Genomic DNA, 21,532 nt, shown 5'->3' on the forward strand with positions numbered 1-21,532 from the left:
GGTGTGTGACGGGGAAAAAGTTCCAATGACTTTATAGCTTCTCAATTCGCCAATAACAGTACAACGGAGACTCGGCATTCTGCAATGAGTCTGTTGAGCCTCCTAGACTTTCTCTGTTTGTGTTCCGGCTTTCTGGTTACCTGCTGTCTGGTGTATGTTGTGTATGGCTGATGAAATAATTAAACCTCTTTCTCTTGACGAGGATCGTAAGCAACCCACTCCTGTATGAACAGTAGACGAACCTGAACTTCAAACAATGGATAATGGGCCTGACAATGGAGGCATAAATGCAGGCGTGATGCTACAGCAAAAGCTGAAGAAATAACCACGGATGATAATGCTAAAGTCAGAACATGCCGATACTATTTGTGATGCTCTTATAAATCTTGAAGCTACAAGAAAAGAAAAACCCCGAACAAAAAGAAACAAAGAATCTTGAATGCAATTGGTTCGCAGTTATTATGAAAGATATGAAACTTTTATTGCAAAACAGGTTCCAAAATTGTTTAAAAGCTCTTCGAGTTCATTTATATTATTCTGAAGGTCATTAATTAGACTATTTTGATTCAAAATTATGAAAACAACAAGTCTTATTTATTTATTTTATTTACCAAAAAGGACAAACAAAGAAATAACTTAACATATAACATATAAACCATAAACATTTAACCGAATCGCTTTGCTCCTTTACACCATGAGTTTTGTATTGTACATCGTGTATCTGTGTTAAGTGGGTCTTGTTTTCTGGAAAAACAAATTGAGAAAAGCCAAATAGAGGCAAAAGATACTAAATGGACATTCATACTCATAAGTCGAAAATAAACTGACAACGCCATTGCAAAAAACGAAAAAGACCAAAAGACAAACAACGGTATGCAAAACACAGCATAGAAAACTAAAGACTGAGCAACACGAACCCCATAAAAAAACGGGTATGATCTCGTGTTCTCCGGAAAGGAAAGCAGATCCTGCTTCACATGTGGCACCCGTCCAACAATCATACAGAAAACTTAATGTCTGCCAAAAATAAAATAACATTTTCTTTGCCTGTATGAATAATTCTTGTCAGATTTTTATGAAATTTATATCAAATCTTTATATTAGGAATGTCTCGGACACTTCGAAAATCAGTGTTGATCAACTATTTTTAAAAGAGAAATGTCTCTTGGAAATATAGATTCTTTAGCAGGTATTTATAAAATTCGGTGTTGCCCTTGGACAGATAAAATATGTGCAACGCGGAGGACATCGAATCTCTATTCTTTTATTCACATCAAACTCAATGCTAACAGGAGAATGCATTACAATTCACTCGCAGGTAAAAAAAGTAATATTCCTAACCCAAAAAGGTTTGATACAATTAGCAATCATTCAATTGAAAATGTTTAACATATTCTTCAGGACTATATACATATTGGAAACAAATAGCCCCATAACGAAAAAATAAATAAAAATAAACTGAACAACAGTATTGTCCGATACCCTTTTGAATTATTCGTCAGTTATGATGAAAGGACTATTTTTTAAACTTGAAAGAGGTTATTTTATATACTAATGTATACAGATATATCGCCTTATTGTTCGCTGGCTTATTGTTCGCTAGTTATTGTTCGCTAGCTTCAGCCTGGCACTAATGTAAGCGATAACATTTATCATATAAATGAACTCTATGTTTTTTATGGACTTTTGTTTGTATTTTCGTCGTTTTTGTTTTACCATGGGGGAGTCTTTTTTCTTCGACTTATGGGTTCTAAAACCCCCTTTGCATCATTTCCTTGTTTTAAAAAAAAAATAAAGGTAACTTAAGTTGCATCAAACATATACATGCATTACATTTTAAATTAAATCAAGGATTTCAATGTTTTTTAAAAACGATGATTTTTTTTAAATATTTCTTCAGAAATAAAGTAGATATATAATACCAAATAAAACTATATTACATTATTTGTTTGTATAGATATTTGAATGCACACGAATATTAATTGGATCCGAATCTTTGAGATACATATTACATAATCGAACACATGACACATCATTTATAACGAAACATTTTTATATTTCATTAGGAATAAATTATAAGATGATATTTTAAAAAATCGCCAACGCGATATTTACTACATATATCGTTAACGTTAAAAAAAGTAAAAACATACCGTTTACATTATTTTGCAAGATTTAAACGTTATTGTTAAAAATAATCACACACTATTTAAGTCGGTTACTATATATCGCCCCCTTTTGTAAAGTGGATAGAACTATTAATACGCACGGCAAAAATGAATAAATGATAAGTGTATTTCGTGCATTTATTTTATTTTTCCCTGTTATGGATGAAGAACAAAGATTAACCATGCCAACATTACCTGCCCTGATGCAGACTCTACCAGATGTTATGGCACACATTTCATTCGTCATCTGATTCTAACCCTGGTAGTCCTAGCTTGACCACCAAACAAACCAATCTTTTACAATCACTGAATCAGGTTACTTCAAATTGTAGCCGATGTTAATGGTCTCTTCAGACAGAGAACTGGTCGGGATCATAAGCTTTCCCCGGGAAACAGAATTCTTCATTTATTTTATGGTTACAATCGTACCCGTCTTATCATATGATTTCTGAAATATTTGACGTTAGTGTTTCGACAACCAAATATGAAACACATACATGTATACCTATTACAAGAAACATATAACCGTCTTATTTATTGGCCTTCTTTGGATGATTAGCAGAACTTACAAGGTGGGTGGCCAAAAACATTGTCACTGCATTCACACTCAAGTTGTTATATTGAACGACGTCGACAGGATATGTTATATTGAGTGCGGATTTCTTAGGCATCAGCAATATATGTTGATGAGAAATGTAGGACAAGAATTACCTTGAGCTGTTTTTGCTAGGCGACAAAATATATCCGAACAGATATCCAGTATTGACACCTTACATAAGACAAACCTCGAATGTGCAGAGAAAGTGTAGAAAATTAAATAGGCATATTACACACTATAGCGTAGAGGTTGAACATGCCATCGGAGAATTAAAAAAACACAGTTATGGGGACTTTGTGGCGGTTCACATCTGTTGTGACCATTGATTTCTGCATTTGTGTGTCGTCGAAAAGACTTATTTACATGATAAATAAAAATCATTTCATTTTAATATGTATGTCAACTGGGTTGTCTTAATTTTTTTTGAGAGGATTCTTTGTTTTTCGTCAACTGTAATCGTATGTCTAAGTGTAATCCTAGGTATAGACCTAGTTTCCGCAAATGTCTAATATGATTGAGAGAAATCATTGAAATGTACATTTTATGGCAGAAATGTATAAATCAATAAATGGATATGAATAAACTCATCATGGATACCAGGAGTAAAATTTTGTACATCAGACGAGCGTTTCGTCTACAAAAGACTCATCAGTGACGCTCGAACAAAAAAGTTCAATAAGTTATATGAATGTAGACTAAATAGAATAAGCCTGTAGCATTTAGATGTCAAACTACATGTAATAAGTCTGTTACTTGTAGCTATAAGTGCCGGTAGCATTTCTATGTTAGACTAACCAAAATAAGTATGTGACCTCTAGCTGTCCGTAGCCTTTAGATCTTAGACTACATAGAATAAGTCTATGACCTATAAGTGCAGCCTTTTGATGATTGAGGCACCCGGAGATTGGCTAGACGACTGAGATTTTGTTATATCTCGAAAAGTTCATTTGATAGCTTAGCAGCTAAAATAATGAAGAAGATATCAAGGCCGGTATGGAATTTCTCTTGTTGAAATCGTGTCATTTCAAAGTGAAATTTCTATTATTTCCAAGATGACATTTTTCAGGTTCACGCACTTCGACAATAAACGTCTGGTCAGGGGTGCTCGAGGCTAAAATATTGGAAAATCCAAAACTTATTAAAAAGACGAAGAGCTTATAAACCAAAAAGGATGTGTATATCATGCTTCAAGATTTTAAATTGTATTTATTAATATTATGCTCCTATATTACTTTAAATTGTATGAATTACTAAATTGTACTACGTAATACATGCTATTATATTTATTGTACTTGATACATATCAGCTGTATTGCCTTTGGAATAATGAATATATCTTGTACATGTATATAATGTAAATCAAGACTGCAACAAACTCTTTTTTTAAATGATTGAAATCTCGTCATCAAATTAGACAAAGAGTAAAACATTCGTCAGATAAGGTCAATATGAAAATAAAAAGATGTGGTATGATTGCCAATGAGATAACTCTCCATCAGAGACAAAATGACGTAGAAGTTAACGACTATAGGTCACCGTAAGGCACAAATACACTTTTAATAACTTTATAAGAAGTCAAGGAAATATAATTGTCTGGTTCTACTACTTCGAGATCTATTTATGGTAAAACCTAGAAATAAGTCAAAGTAAGGGATAAAAAAGACCTAAGAAAACAAAATTAATGAACATTTTAAAGGTTATTCGATCATTATTGCAAGTTGGTTGACTATTTGGACTTTTTATGTGGTGTATTAAAATATCTTTCATCGGTATAGGTGTATTACCACCAAATCATTGTACGTCACATCCGGTTGCATACGAAAAAGGGTCGGAAAAAAATATTCCCTTGAATTTGATAGTTGCAGGAAATTAATCCTACATTTCATTGCAGTAACAAATTTCTGAGTCATAAACATATATCTTGGGTGTTTCAAAGCACCATTGTTTTTTTTATTTGGTGTTTCTATAGAATAATTTGAAAACTTGAGGTTACATGGTTACTAATGCTTGTACACAGGAAAAAAAAAGAGGTGAAGATTTGATTGGTTAACTTCCAGTGATGGTTATTATCTTATATGCAATGAAATGTTACGTGAAACTTTTACTGTAGTACTGGACAGGATAAAACGTTAAAGTATTTCTTTATTTGAATCAAAGATAAATTCTGCACAGTTTTTTAAAAAGTGAAAATTTAACAAAGACTAATAGGCGAAAAACAATGGTTTTATTACACCTATAAACAGAGACATATAATACAATGTATTCATATTTCTCTGGTATAAACGAGGAATGATATTTAAGTAGTCATATAAGAAGGGCAGATAACCGAAGCGATAGACAAGAGGAAGTGAAACCCATGGACAAAGACCTATCCGGGGCAAGAAAGGCACACACCGACAAACAATAGACACTCTTCATTTCTGTCGTATCATCGTTTTTGTTATATATGTTGAACTTGATGATAAAATTACATTTTAAGTTAATATAGAAAATTACCAGGAATTTACTATTTTCAGTGAATTTTCGTAAAAAAAAATCTCTCACCAATTATTTTGACGAATTTATCATTATTTGATCTCCCTCAATATCAAAATATATTCCAATTTCCCGCACTTTGAAGTTCATCATATTTTTATAAATTTATTGTTGTAATAAGATCTATTGACTTGATTAAAAATTAAGGACGTTGCTATTTTCGTTTTTTAGTCATGGGAAATTTCAATTCTCCTCAAAATCCAAGGTTTTCACCCAATATTAACAATTTCCCTTCTTCCAAACTTTCTCGATTTTTTTTATGTTCAACAAAACACAAAAATCAGCTGGAAAAACTTGAAGTACATTCTGTTGCAAATAGTTTGAGGTTTGGTCATAATTTGGCTATAGAATGACTGTATTATATGGCAGTATTTGTTATTTGATTGCTTAAGATTTAGGGGTTTGAAATCTTTTCTGTTAAAAGTGATAATGTTGTTGCTAAAGAAAATTCCAAAAGCAGATAATTGTTCAAATTAATGAACAATGGTACTCTTTAATTGTTCAAAATGTTTGCTTTCGTTATTTGCATTTTTAAGCAATAAATAGCCACATTTGTCATTGTTTGTATACATGGGCTGCCATTGATGCATGTAATTCACATAATTACTCTCTCGAAATTTCGTTAAAAGTTATTGGCAAAACATCAGCTGGTACATGTATGTACTGTTTTGTCGACGCCAACGACCCTCTACGTTTTTCCTTAAAAGTTTAAGTCGTTGAAAACCACCCACAACTATCAAGATTAAGAACAACGATAAGAGTGCAGTTATCTTATGTTCATAGTATTCACTCAATCAATATCCCTATCTGTCAATAAATTTGGTTTATTCTTTATTTTTTTTCCTGTATTATTGCTGTCTAATCAAGATTATTTTACTTGAATTCCTGTTCCTATAAAGTATGTACACAATAATAGCAAAAATGAGTAAAGACATTGTTTTCATTAGGACTCCGCGCTTGAACCATACAATATATATAATTTTACCGTCCCAGCTGTGCCATGATGACGCTCGGTGATGTACAATATATTCATTATTATAAGGTAAGGCTGATATTCCACATTTGTTTTCGAAACTTTTGAAACGTATATTGAAATAAGCTGTCCCAGTAGTATGCATATTATTCAAATATGGAAGCAAGTACTTTCATTTTGCATGAGGCAAACCAGCTATGACATGTGCTAGAAGCGGGTGATTGGTGGTTGCGGCAAAGAAGTTAATTGCGAACAAATCGAAATTATCGCCACTTTTTAATATAGCTTGGTGGTCTTTGATTAAATCATCAACCATAGACTGGTTCCAGAGAGTATATTTAAAGTCAGGACATAATTTAAACCAGGTCTGTTGAGCAAATTGGTATTTCTGTAGATGTGTATGACCGTTTTTGTTAATGTCAAAATAAATTTAATAAATATGACGTGGAATCTGTGAAACATCATCTCCCATTCGTAAGTCCGTTTCGCGACATTTTTCTTTTAATTGTGATTCGTTATTATTTCGTAATGAAGGAATCACATGTATGGTGCATAGGATAATTAAGACTGTCCCACATGCACAAAGTGCTGTCTTCTCTTTTGTCGTCACTATCATTTCTGCAACAACTAAAATAAAGATAATTTAAGACATTTCTATACAGAACTCTATATCGATTTTTACTTATACAGTTATTCATTCAAAGGATTGAGTTTTCGTTTATCAGTGTTTTATATATCAATATTTATTTTTAGAAGTTTTTTTATTTTGTCATTCCCTATTTGTACACAGACCGAAGACCTCGGAAAGCGTAATATGTTTGAAATGTATCGAAATATGTGGGAATATTATGTCCCAGAATAATCCTACTCATATCAAGTTACATGAAAATGTTACTAATATTGGTAAATTTTGAATATTAACTATGAATTTCGGTAAGGTCTCTCAAGAAACTAGGATGACGCATGAATATATATTGTTTAAATGAGCAGCTTGAATTTATACAAACAGATTATAGATATTCGTTATAGATGCTGCACTTTATAACATCATTGAGTTATTTTAATACTCTAAACTGTTGTTAAGTTTTTAGGTGAAGTTGTAATTTATCATAAGAATAATGATTTGATGCAATACTAAAAAAACTTTCTTACATTGCAACATGGACTCCAGTACCGGCGTGGAAAGTTGTCTTACTGGCAATCATGCCTCATTTCCTTATTTTTTTTTATACCATATCGAATGAAATTCTGTGGATGATTATGACATAGATGAAGAGAGCTGTTTCGATTAATTCTTAATGGTTCTTTATTGATTGTTTTGAACCTAGCTGAACTGTAATATACTATAGAACTAATGAAAATCATGTTTGATTTAGAGAAATAAAGTGTAGTCATTTTAACCTTATTCGTCTTATTTTCATTTAAATATCATTCTTAAAATAGTATATCATATGTAATAGATATATGGTCGAATAATTGTATATAGTATTTCCCTTTCACGCCAGACATGTGTATTTGTACACTTCAATAAATAATTATTAAATACATTCAGATTGATCTACAAATGTTTTTCAGATCGAATGTTTATTCGTCTTAATGTATGTGTTACTATAGAGAGATTTAATGTTCATCAACTGCTCCTTCATACATGGTTGACAACCATTTAAACCATGCATGGGCCATTCACCCTTCTGAACTCAATGAATAAACTACACAGCAGATGTATTTTTAGAATTATTTAAATATTTAGAAAATCACCAATTGATTTTTTTTCTTCGGAAGGTGTGGTCTTAAATAAGATAATTTCACGGCATCCAACAGAGTGTCTTAATTTTGCGGTTTTGTTTTTACATCTGAAAAGGAAAAGAAATATGTCGCCAACTCTTATTAAATCTGTTGAATAACAAAATATCTTACAAAACTAAATGCTCTTATTGATTTTATCTTTCGCTTCGTTTAAGCTTCTTTTTTTCAGAAAAAAACATTAACTTTCGCTTGTTCGCACTTTTATTAACATCACACAATTAGCATTGGAATAGTACAAATTAAATTAGTGTTACTTTACATGGGTATTGGCATTACAAACTGACCTGTTTGGAGAATTTCCATTTTATTTCATTGGCTGGACTTAAATTTTTAAACAGAAATCTATCACATATTCTATTTTTTTACAGAGTTATTTCATTCACGTTCAAATCAGAATTAAATTCAATATACAATACGAACTTTTATATGCCTCTCCAGTGAGAGATATGATGTATTTAACCTTGATCTTTCAACTTATTCTTGCTTCGATTATATTTAAGCAGGTCTGATATTTTCCGACTCTCGAGAATGTTCGACAGTTACACTGGTAGTGTTACAATTGCGGTTATATAAGTTGGAGGACGACTAGCCGTTAACTGGTAATTGCGTTCTTTTAAATACATTTTTGGATTTTTGGAATAATCAAATACATTTTAGTTTATGTAATTTATTATGTATGCAGAAGAATAGATATATTTAAAGTAGTGTTTATATGCTTTCCCAAAAGAGGAAAAGTAAACCTTATATAGCTAATTACATATTAACTGTAGCAATAGGAACAGTTAAAACTGGCCCATTAACGATGGAACTCTTCAAGCTCGACATCTGCGGAAGTCACACTAGGAAAATGAATTTACATTCTCAAAAACATTATAGATCTCATTGAAAATTATTCTTGAAAATAAAAGTGGCCAAGCACATAACATTATTCAGTGTAATTTCGCCACAATATCTATTGCCTGATTAATTAGATTGTCTACAATGCTTCGTATATTATTTCTTTCTGAAACAACAGGAAGCAAAAACTTATATAATGTTATCATAATGAAAGTATGTCTTACCACTTTACTTGGGTGCTTGAGAACATGACCCTTTATTGAGACCCCGTAGTTCCTCTACGTTGACAGTAAATATGTATATTTAAAGTAAACATATGGTATATTGATATACATACATGGTACAAATAAATGATATACAAGTATATTAGAAAATCGGGGGTTTATGATAATAAAGGGGGAGGGGCTCCGGGGGCTCAACATAAGGTCCTGTCCTCAAGCACCTATGACTACGTCTAGTTCGATTTTACTACAATATTTGGAAAATGTATAACATTTCATAGTACTAACCTTTGTCCTGGTATTTATGAATCGATTTAGAAATCGATTTATGAATCGATTATATCCTCAGCTTTAAAATGAATTGAATAACATGAAATACAAGTAGCGATCTATATCAGATGTGAAAAAGTCGACGGTCAAAATGTAGGTCGCTGGATTAAGTATGTGAAAGAATGGATTTTGAAGTCATGAAATAGAAGTTCCTTCATCAGTTCCAAATAAAAGAATGATTTATAATATTATTTTCACTGGAGCAAATATTACAGAATTTGTTCCTTACGGAATATTTGGTATAGAATATATGTTCCAATAGGAACAGATATTATGGCATTGTTTATAACAAAGTTTCAAGGGAACCTCTGTTGGTCAGAACAAATATACGTTGACAATTAAAAACCAATTGTTCAGAGAACAATTGAAGGTCTTTCCACCCATAAAGATCTATTTTGATATAGAACTATTAAAATTCGGTTTAAAATATCATATCCAGCGTCAAATGATAGCTTATTGTACACTGATTCCAAAAATATATGGTTTCTATACATTTTTTTTCTAAATAAGGGAGATAAATTGTTTCTTCCGGTTTGAAAAATGTCACTTTCAGGTTTTTTTATAGTTTACTTGATACTGATTCCAAAAATATATGGTTTAATATACTTTACATTAAATAAGTACAAAAAATAGCTACTTCCGGTTTACACATGGTCTCTTCCGGTTGGCTTTTCCATGGTCAAGTGGTTTGCAACGTAATGCAAAAAGTCCCATGGCTTTATCATGTATACATATGAGGTAAAAGCAAAGGTCAATATCTAGAACGTCAAATTTACCTATGACCTTGAGCTCAATTTCAAGGTCATAAACCAAGGGCTTCAAATCAAAAGACCATAGGTCTTAATTATATATGGTTAATGAGTTATATCACTATATGCCTAATTTTTAATATAAGAGGGGAGAAAACTCCAATTTAATGTTAGTGTACCCTTTCAACCGAAATTCATGTGTTACGACATGTCGCAACTTACAATTTAGTAAAAATATGTTGTTGATATCTTATACGGTTTTTGAAAAGAATTGAAAATAAGCCAAAATCAAAATTTAAAATATGACCTTGACCTCTGACCTTGACCTTATTTTCTTTTTTTTTTGACCAAGGACCTCAAATCAAAAGATCCTAGGTCTCTATCACTTATGGTTTACAAGATAGAAATGCATATCACTTATATCAAATGCATAAGGGGAAATAACTCTCATATGGAGTGTTTGTATGGCTTCGGTCAAAATTGGACAAATCATGCGAAGGATATAGCGAGCAATTTTATAAAATAAATTTGTTGCTTTCTTATACGGTTACGGAGGAGATGCAGTCACAAGGAAAACAGTGTTTGGGGAGATAACTCCTACAAAGAAAAGTATTCGGTTACGCAGGGTGAATTTCAAAGGCGCATAAACTGTTCGATATCATATACCAAACATCTAAGCGACATCTTGCAAAACAAAATTTATACGCAAGAAATAAAAGTGGCAGAAGAAGAAAAAAATAATAATAATTAAAAACCAATTGTTCAAAGAACAATTGAAAGTCTTTCCACATCAATTTTCTAAATAATTGACGAGAAGCTAATTCTGGTTTACTCAAAGCTACTATTGGTGTCCAATCATAGGTTTCTTCATACTGATTCAATAAACATATGGTTTCTATAGACTTTTGCCTGTAATAAGGGAGATAATTGTCAACTTCCGGTTTAGAACATGTCACTTCCGGTCTCATATGATAGCTTTATTTACACTGATTCCAAAAAAATATGGTTTATATATACTTTTGCTTGTAAAAAGGGAGATAATTTGCTACTTCCGGTTTAGAAAATGTCACTTTCGGTCTCATATGATAGCTTTATTTACACTGATTCCAAAAATATATGGTTTATATATACTTATGCCTGTAATAAGAGAGGTAATATGCTACTTCCGGTTATAAAAGATCACTTCAGGTCTCAAATGATAGATAAATGTATGACCAGTCAAAAAATATATGGTTTCTATGTACTTCTACATGAAATAAGTGCAAAAATGACTACTTCCGGTTCATTCAAGGTCACTTCCGGTTGACATTTTTCAAGGTCATATGTCACCCAATATTTTGCAAAAGATCTTATGGCTTTATCATGTACCAATATGAAGTAATAATCAATTTACCTTAAAATAAAACATTTCAGAGGCAATAACTCCAATAAGATGTCGCTGGATTGTCTCAGACCAAATGTATCATATCTTCATCACAATATAACAAAAATTTTCACTTGTTCTTTAATATATAACATTAAAAATATCGGAGAAAATGCAAAAACAAGCAAAAGACAAAATTCAGAACATGACCTTGACCTCATTTTAGAAGTTAGGATCCAAGGACCTCAGATAAAAAGACTATAGGTTTATACAGCCTACAGTTTATGAGTAACAAAAACATAACGGCAAATTTATTTCATAAAGGTAGATAACTCCTATAAAATTTCATCGAATCGCTTCGATCAAAACTAGCCAAAAATTCCTGAGGATGTAACGAACAATTTAGAAAAAATTTTTTGTCGATATCTTTTTTTGTTAACCTATGATCATTCAAAAAATATATGGTTTCTAGGTACTTTTCCATGACAAAAGTGCAGAAAATACTACTTCCGGTTCACTCAAGGTCACTTCCAGTTTACTTTTTACAAGGTCATATGTCAACCAACAGTTTGCAAAAGACCCTATGGCTTTATCATGTACCAAGTTGGAGTAATAATCAATTAACCTTAAATTGAATCATTTCAGGGACAATAACTCCTATAAGATATCATTGGATTGTTTCAGACCAAACGTATCATATCTTAATCACAATTAAGCAAACATTTTGCACTAGTTCTTTAATTTGTAATTTTAAAAGTGACAGAGGAGATCAAATAACAAGGAAAAGTCAAAATTTAGAATATGACCTTGACCTTTGACCTTAGCCTCAATTTCATTTAAATGAACCAAGGAACTCAAATCAATATACCTAAGGTCTCTATCACTTACCATTCATGCTATACATTTATATATCCCTTATGTCAAATACAGAAGGGGAAATAACTCTCATATGGAGTTTACGTATCGCTTCGGTCGAAATTGGACAAAACATCCTGAGGATATAACGAGCAATTTGGTAAAATAAATTTGTCGCTTTCTTTTATGGTTACGGAGGAGATGCATGCACAAGGAAAACAGTGTTCGGGAAGATAACTCCTACAAAGAAAAGTATTCCCTTAAGCAGGGTCAATTTCAAAGGCGCATAAACTGTTCGATATCATATACCAAACATCTAAGCGACATCTTGCGAAACAAAAATTTATCGCAAGAACAAAATTTGGCGAAAGAAAAAAAAAAAAATAATCAGAAGAAAACCAATAGGTCTTTCCACAGAAAAGTGGAAAGACCTAATAATAATAATCAGAACAAATACAAGAGGTCTTTCCACTGAAAAGTGGAAAGACCTAATAAAAGGATTTTAACATTTAATTCCATTCATAAAATACATAAATATTGTTTTATTAACTTGACATTTTGAAAGATAATGCTTTGATTTCGATTTAAAGCTAGGTTGGTCCAATGGCACTCTTTGTCTTATTCAAATAGTAATTTCTTCCTAAGCGTAAAATACGCAACATTCTAATGTTAAGTAATCGATTTAAATAACTCGCCGGTAACCATTACAATTGTGTCAATAACGGCCAGTTGTATACCGTATTCTGAACATTTATCTAAATGTACATTCATTTCTAAAAAGGTCTTTATTCCATGTTTGCTTCCCTTTTCCGTAAAATATGAAAAGTGTAACTCCGTGACAAAAGTTGATAATTTCCTTTATCTTAATGAGGAATTAAGACGACACATATCAACCAATGCAATTGTTTATTAATGTGTGTTTTTTTTATTGTCTGACAGTAAATGACCGAGAAATTGTCGTTAGAGCTATTATCTGTGTCAATATAGCGTGAAGAAAAATCTGTATCCATCAGATGTTTCATATCAAATTAAAATGTACCTGTTTTTCATATGTGGTAAGTGATGAAAGTTGAAATTGAAAAATTCAAAATGATAGTTAAGGTATGAAAATGTTCAGTTTTATTTTTAGAATAACATTATAACGGATTGAAATGTATTTGGAATTTTTCGCTGTATGTTTTGAGAAATATTACTATAACAATATCACATGTATAGCAAAATTTTATAGCTTTTCCTGCGATTCTCCTGAAATGAAATCTAAATCTTTTAAATGAAGTAAAATGAAAATATAATTTACCTTTACGTGACAACTTTGTAGAAACTGTGATTTAAACGTTTTGATCAAATAAATAAATTAATATGTGTCCATCCCTTTATTTATACGTGATTTGGTCTACGGTAATATTTACTATAAAAAAACACTGTGGTTCCTGGTAACCGTAAACAAAACTCAAACATATTTCGTTTGCGATATATATAAAATTTAAAACCACAGCTACTAATAATAGAGAGTAATTCAAATTATACTTATTTCTAGGGTGACATAAACCAAAGTAATCAGAAATTTGACAAAAAAATCCATCAAAATTGAAATATTTAAAATACACGTTTACGCTTTACCTTGATTAATTTTTACATAATGATTTGTTTTACTAAACAATGTTCTATTATATGACTTTCCTACATTTTGACCAGATCAATATGATCAAAGGAATCATTTTTAAACGTAAGTTCTACATATTGTTTAAAGTGATTAACCAGTACAAATGAATGTGAAATTAGTGCACCGCGGGACGGCTTATTACGTTACGATATATAGGACTGTTAAAGAACAGTAAAATGTGTATTGCATTCTATTCACATTATGTGAATTCGTATCAGTATGTTATGTTTTTCACTACGAACACTATCTCCACAAAAACTGCATTTTGACAAAAAAAAATTGGTCATTGTGTCCATCGAACATTGAACCCAACGACAATGTTCATTAAATAACCATAAAGATTCACTAATGTTGTCGTAATAAGATCTATTGACTTTCTAGTTTCAGCGATTTTTCATCAAAATCTAAGGTTTTCACCCAATATTAACAATTCCCTTCTTTCTAACTTTCTCGGTTTTTTATATGTTCAACAGTACAAAAAAATCAGCTAGAAAAACTTGACGTACATTCTGTTGCAAATAGTTTGAAGTTTGGTCATATTTCGGTCAGGTTTTAGGGTTTGGAATCTGTTCTGTTGATAAATTTGTTGCTAAAGAAAATTAAGAAAGCAGATAATTACTCAAATGAATGAACAATTATACTCTTTAATTGTTCTAAATGTTTGCTTTTGTTATTTGCATTTTCAAGCAATGAATAGCTACATTTGTAATTGTTTGTATACATGGGCTGCCATGGATTATGTAATCCACAAGATTACTCTCTCGAAATTTGGTTAACAGTTATTGGCAAAACATCAGCTGGTATATACTGTTTTGTCGACGCCAAGGACTTTCTTGGTTTTTCCTTAAAAGTTTAAGTCTTTGAAAACCACCTACAACTATCAGGATTAAGAACAACGATACGAGTGCAGCTTTCTTGTGTTCAGTATTCACTTAATCAATATTTCTTTCTAGTGTTCATTAAATCAATATTCCTTTCTGGTAGAAAAACTGTCAATATAATTGGTTTATTTTTTTTATTAATTTCCTATATTATTGCTGTCTTATCAAGATTCTTTTACTTGAATTCCTGTTCCTATAAAGTATGTACACAATAATAGCAAAAATGAGTAAAGACATTGTTTTCATAAGGACTCCGCGCTTAAACCATACAATATATATAATTTTACCGTCCCAGCTGTGCCATGATGACGCTCGGTGATGTACAATATATTCATTATTATAAGGTAAGGCTGATATCCCACATTTGTTTTCGAAACTTTTGAAACGTATATTGAAATAAGCTGTCCCAGTAGTGAGCATATTATTCAAATATGGAAGCAAGTACTTTCTTTTTGCATGAGGCAAACCAGCTATGACATGTGCTAGAAGCGGGTGATTGGCGGTTGCGGCAAAGAAGTCAATTGCAAATAAATCGAAATTATCGCCACTTTTGAAAATAGCTTGGTGATTTTGATCGTAGACGTTGAGAAGAAGCGAGTTTACATTTTGAAGACATTCAATATCATTGTCAGCATAAATTCCACCAAAATGATGAATAATCGTGAATTTCCCAACGTTGATTTTACTAATCCATGCGGGAAGATTAGAGTATAATTTGAAAAGACCTGGGTAATGTTCTTTGATTAAATCATCAACCATAGATTGGTTCCAGAGAGTATATTTGAAGTCAGGACATAATTTAAACCAGGTCTGTTGAGCAAATTGGTATTTCTGTAGATGTGCATGACCCTTTGGGTTAATGTCAAAATAAATTTGATGAATATGGCGTGGTATCTGTGAAACATCATCTCTCTTTCGTAAGTCTGCTGTGTGGCATTTTTCGTTTAATTGTGATTCGTTATTATTTCGTAATGAAGGAATCACATGTATGGTGCATAGGATAATTAAGACTGTCCCACATGCACAAAGTGCTGTCTTCTCTTTTGCCGTCACTATCATTTCTGCAACAACTAAAATAAAGATAATATAAGACATTACTATACAGAACTCTATATCGATTTTTACTTATACAGTAATTCATTCAAAGGGTTTGAGTTTATGTTTATCGGCGGTTTATATATTGAGATTTTATTTTTGGAAGTTTATTAATTTTGTTATTCCCTATCTGTACTCAGACCGAAGACCTCAGAAAGCGTTATATGTTTGAAATGTATCGAAATGTGCTTACAATAAACCTGTAAATATCATATCCCAGAATAGACCTACTCATAACAAGTTATATGGAATTGTTACTAAACTATAAATGTCGGAAAGCACTACATGGTATTTCAAGAAACAAGGATATGCATTGTTTGAACGAGCAGGTTCAATTTATACCTTGGAAGTACACATGTACAATACATTTTAGATAAATGTTAGAAATGTTTCAATTTATATATAAAATCATTGAGTTATTTTTCAAGCTGTTGTTAAATTTTTAGATGAATTTTGTCTTTAATTTCATACAATACAAAAACAAAACTTTCGTACAGCGCAACATGGACTTCAGTGCCGTGGAAATTTCTCTTATTAGCAATCATACCACATCTCCTTATGTTTGTATATCGTAACGAATGAAATTTTGTCAATACAGATTATGTCATAGATAATGGGACGTGTGTACGGCTGTTTCGGTCTTTTTAATTGCTCTTTATTGTTTGTTTTGAATCTAGCTGAACGTTAATATACTATAAAAATAATGAAAAACATGTTTGATTTAAAGAAATAAAGTGTATTCATTTTAACTTTATTCGTCGTCTGACTTTCATTTAAATGTAATTTATAATAAACTCATCATAGATACCAGGATTGAAATTTTGTATTTGCGCTAGACGCGCGTTTCGTCTACAAAAGACTCATCAGTGACGCTCGAATAAAAAAAAAGTTAAAAAGGCCAAATAAAGTACGAAGTTGAAGAGCATTGAGGACCAAAAATTCCTAAAAGTTTTGCCAAATACAGCTAAGGTAATCTATTCCTGAGGTAGAAAAGCCTTATTATTTCAAAAATTCAAAGCTTTGTAAGCAGTTAATTTATAAAATAAAATATCATCGATATGATGGATGTATGGTCGAATAATTTTATGTAGTATTTTCCGTTCACGCCAGAAATTAATATTTGTAAACTTAAATGAATAATTTTTCAATACATTTGCATTGATCTACAAATGATTGTCAGATCGAATGTTAATTTGTCTTATTGTATGTGTTAATTACTATGGTCTTTCCGTATGGTAAACTACCATTTAAACCATGCATGGGTCATTGACCCTTCTGAACTCAATGAATTAACTACACAATCGCCAATTGATCTTTATTCCTCCGAAGATGTGGTCTTAAATAAGATATTTTCACGGTATCCAACAGAATGTCTTAATTTTGCGGGTTTTTTTTTTTACATCTGAAAGAAAATGAAAGGTGTCACCAGCTCTTATTAATTCTATTGAATAAAAAAAAATGTCTTATAAAAATAAATACTCTTATTGATTTTATCTTTCGCTCCGTTTCAGCTTCTCTTTTCAGAAGAAAAAAAAACCCAAAAACATTAACTTTCGCTTATTCGCACCTCTATTTACATCACAAAATTACGATTGGAATATAACAAATTAAATTACAAACAGACCCGCTTAGAGAATTCCATTTTATTTCATTGGATGGGCTTTAATTTTAAACGGAAATGTTTCACATATTTGATGTTTTTCTTTTTCGAGTATTTTCATACATGTTCAAACCCGAATTGAATTCAATATACATCATGAACTTTTATATGTCTCGCCAGTGAAAATTATATATTTAACTTTGATCTTTGATCTCATTCTTGCTTCAATTGTAGCTAAGAAGGTCTGATGTTTTCCGACTCTCGAAAATGTTTGACAGTCACACTGGTAGTGTTACGGTTTTGGAGGACGACTAACCGTTAACTGGTAATTGCGCCTTTGTAAATACATTTTGGAATAATCAAATACATGTTTGTTTATTCAATTTATCATGTATCCAGGAGAAAAGATATGTTTTAAGTAGTGTTTATATGATTTCTAAAAAAAGGGAAAAGTAAACCTTATATAGCTAATTACATGGTGACTGAAAATTTGTCTTCCGATTAAAAGATCCACGAGTATAAAACATTGATGTGTAATTTCTCCACAATTATTGTTTGTTCATTTCTGATTAATTGTAGGTTTTCTAACAATCCTTGAAAATCAATGCTTTATGTGGCAATAGGAATGAAAAAGAACAGTTAAAACTGGTCCATTAACTATTGAACTTTTCAAGTTCGACATCTGCGAAAGTCACACTAAGAAAATGAATTTACCTTCTCAAAAACATTATATATCTGATTGAAAATTATTCTTTAAAATAAAAAATGGCCTAGCCCGTTCCTGATTAATTATAGATTTCCTAGAATGCTTCGCATTTCATTTCTTTCTGAAACAACAGGAAGCAAAATCTTAAATATTTTTATCATGGGAACGACTTGTGAAAAGTGTAATATATTTATCTGTGATCTGGAATTAGCTGTTGAACTTTCTGTGGTGTATGTATAAAGTAAGTATTTCTTACTACAAATGTACGATACCTCGTCCATAGGTGCTTGAGGACAGGACCCTATGTTGATCCCCCGTAGTCCCTCTACAATGTTGGTAAACATGCATATTTAAAGTAGGTATACATATGGTACAAATAAAATGATATATATTAGAAAATCGGGGGTCTATGATAATAAAGGGGGACTACGGGGGCTCAACATAGGGTCCTGTCCTCAAGCACCTATGACCATGTCTAGTTTGATTTTACTACAATGTTTACAAAATGTATAACATAAAATAGTACGTACCTTTGTCCTGGTATTAATGAATTGATTATATCCTTGGCTTTAAATGAATTAAATTACCTGAAATGCAAGTGTCGATCTATATCAGATGTGAAAAAGTCGACGGTCAAAATGTAGGTCGATGGATTAATTATGTGAATGAATGGATGTTGAAGTCATTAAATAGAAGTTCCTTCATAAGTTCAAATGGAAGAAATAATTTATAAGAATGTGTTCCGTACGGAATATAGGGTATAGAATATATGTTCCAATAGGAACAGGTATTATGGCATTGTTTATAACGAAGTTTCTAAGGGAACCTCTGTTGGTCAGAACAAATATACGTTGACAATGAAAGGATTTTAACATTTAATTTCATTTATAAATATTGTTGTATTAACTTGACATTTTGAAAGGTTATGCTTTGATTTCGATTTAAAGTTAAGGTGGTCCAATGGCACCCTTCGTCTTATTCAAACAGCAATTTCTTCCTAAAGCGTAAAATACACAACATTCTAATGTTAAGTAATCGATTTAAATAACTCGCCGGTAACCATTACATGCAATTGTGTCACTAACGGGCAGTTGTGAACTGAATTCTAAAAATGTATCTATAATGTACATTAATTTCTAAAGAGGTCTTTATTCCTGTTTGCTTCCCCTTCTCCGTAAAATATGAAAAGTGTAACTCCGTGAAAAAAGGTTGCCTTTTCCCTTTATCTTCCTGGGGAATTCAGACGACACTGACATATCGACCAATGCAATTGTTTATTGTTTTTATTTTATCTTCTAACAGTAAAAGACCCGCTAAATTGTCGTTAGAGCTATTATCTATGTCAATTTAGCTTAAAGAAAAATCTGTATCCATCAGATGTTAAATATCATTGTACCTAAACTGTTTTTCATATGTGTTCAGTGATGAGAGTAAACTTTGAAAAATTCAAAATGATAGTTTAGGTATAAAAATGTCCAGTTTCATTTTTAATAGCATTATATTGATTTAAATGCATTTGCAATTTTCCGTTGTATCTTTTGAGAAATCTTAATATGGTAATAATAACATGTATAGTATAAATGTATAGCTTTTCTTAAGATTCTCCTGAAATGAAATATAAATTCTTAAAATGAAGTAAAATGAAAATATAATTTACCTTTATGTGAAGAATTTGCCGGAACTATGATTAAAACGTTTTTATCAAATGAATAAATGTATGTCCATCCTTCTATTTATACGTGATTTGTTCTGTATTGATATACAAAACACTGTGGTTCCTAGTAACCGTAAACAAATTTCAAACACATTGTTTTGCAATACATATAAAGTTCAAAATCACAGCTACTAATAATAGCGAATGATTTAAATTATATTTAATTCTAAAATCTTTCTATATCTATTAACCTAAATCATAGTAATCACAGAAATTTAAAAATAAACATTACGATTGAAATGTTTAAAATACACCTTACGCTTTGCTTTGATGAATTTCTTCATAATAACAACGTTCTATTTGATGACTTTCCTACAGACCAGATCAATATGATCAATGGGATCACTTTTAAACGTACTAAGTTCAACATATTGGTTATAGTACCTAACAAGATTTTGTGAGGTAGACAAATCTGGCCTTAAAATGGTCAATTTGACTTTTTATGTACAAAACTTGATTGGCAGATCGGTCATATTTGATTTTGACTTTATTAACTCAAAACTTTCATTTGGGTTAAATTGGACTGATAACAGCTTAATGAGACTGAAAAATACGATTTTCTGTTTTTACCTTGCGTTGATCGTGTGGAAAATATATTTCAATGTTTTTTCTTCAAAATTATTTATTTTTCAAGGAATGAAAAACGCATGATCTGTAAAGTTTCTTCAAATTTCCGAAGAACGCGCTATTTCAATATTGTAAAAATTCACTGTGACAAAAAAATCGTAAAAAAGCAAGAATTGCAAAATCGAACCTTTCCTACCTTTTGTTTCATTCATAAAAATATGATGACGTCGTCCAGTGTACAGGTTGATGTTCAATTGAACCACACGTGTGTGTAAAAAGAATTGAACCACACGTGTGTGTAAAAAGAATTGAACCACACGTGTGTGTAAAAAGAATTGAACCACACGTGTGTGTAAAAAGAAATGCAAATTAACCAGTTTTCGGATATACAGAATATAATTATACTTTAAAGGCCTGGATTGGATCTTCATTTCTATATTCTTTAATTATTAAGACATTTTCTTTTTTCTTCACTGATGTTGCCCATTATTCCCAAGACTGGCTGTAACATATACAGTCTCTAGTTATAATAATAGTCCCAGAGTTAAAGAACATTGGTTTTACCGTATTTATGAAGAAATGATAATAATTCAAATTTTACTTGACATTTTGCTTCAATATTAGGACAGAAAACTAAAGACAAACCATAACTATAATTCTTAATACACAAACAAAGAGTAATCTTATAATTTCTTAAATGATTTTTTTAACTTCGGGCTAGAGTTGCCATCCTTGTCTTCATAAACAATAATTATTGTTACGTAATAAAATTTCGTGTGCACCAATCAATCAATTAATCAATATTACACATGCATTTTTTTACGTTTCGGACAGATTTGAACTCCATTACCGTCTGATTTTTAACTGGAGAT

At 31.3% G+C, this 21,532-nt stretch overlaps 1 protein-coding gene across 3 annotated transcripts; it reads right to left on the reverse strand.

Annotated features, from left to right (window-relative positions):
- Positions 1-4,220: 4,220 nt before the first annotated feature.
- LOC127704665 (uncharacterized) lies at positions 4,221-20,354 on the reverse strand. 3 transcript variants are annotated; one of them, XR_007983451.1, is made up of 3 exons: positions 20,037-20,354; positions 18,910-18,966; positions 4,221-6,900 (listed from the first exon to the last, which is right to left on the reverse strand). XR_007983451.1 is itself a non-coding variant. In XM_052208801.1 (3 exons), exon 3 carries the CDS (start codon positions 16,035-16,037, stop codon positions 15,129-15,131), a length of 909 nt encoding a protein of 302 aa, XP_052064761.1. In that variant the 5' UTR covers positions 16,038-16,048; positions 18,910-18,966; positions 20,037-20,295; the 3' UTR covers positions 13,793-15,128. The 3 variants fall into 3 exon arrangements, 2 of the variants coding, with proteins under 2 accessions (XP_052064761.1, XP_052064762.1); XM_052208801.1 differs by lacking the exon at positions 4,221-6,900 and adding an exon at positions 13,793-16,048 and having other exon boundaries at positions 20,037-20,295; XM_052208802.1 differs by lacking the exons at positions 4,221-6,900; positions 18,910-18,966 and adding an exon at positions 13,793-16,048 and having other exon boundaries at positions 20,037-20,295.
- Between the last annotated feature and the right edge of the window lie 1,178 nt (positions 20,355-21,532).

The sequence above is a fragment of the Mytilus californianus genome, unplaced genomic scaffold (assembly GCF_021869535.1).
Source record: "Mytilus californianus isolate M0D057914Y unplaced genomic scaffold, xbMytCali1.0.p SCAF_6, whole genome shotgun sequence".
In the NCBI taxonomy this organism is placed as follows: domain Eukaryota; kingdom Metazoa; phylum Mollusca; class Bivalvia; order Mytilida; family Mytilidae; genus Mytilus; species Mytilus californianus.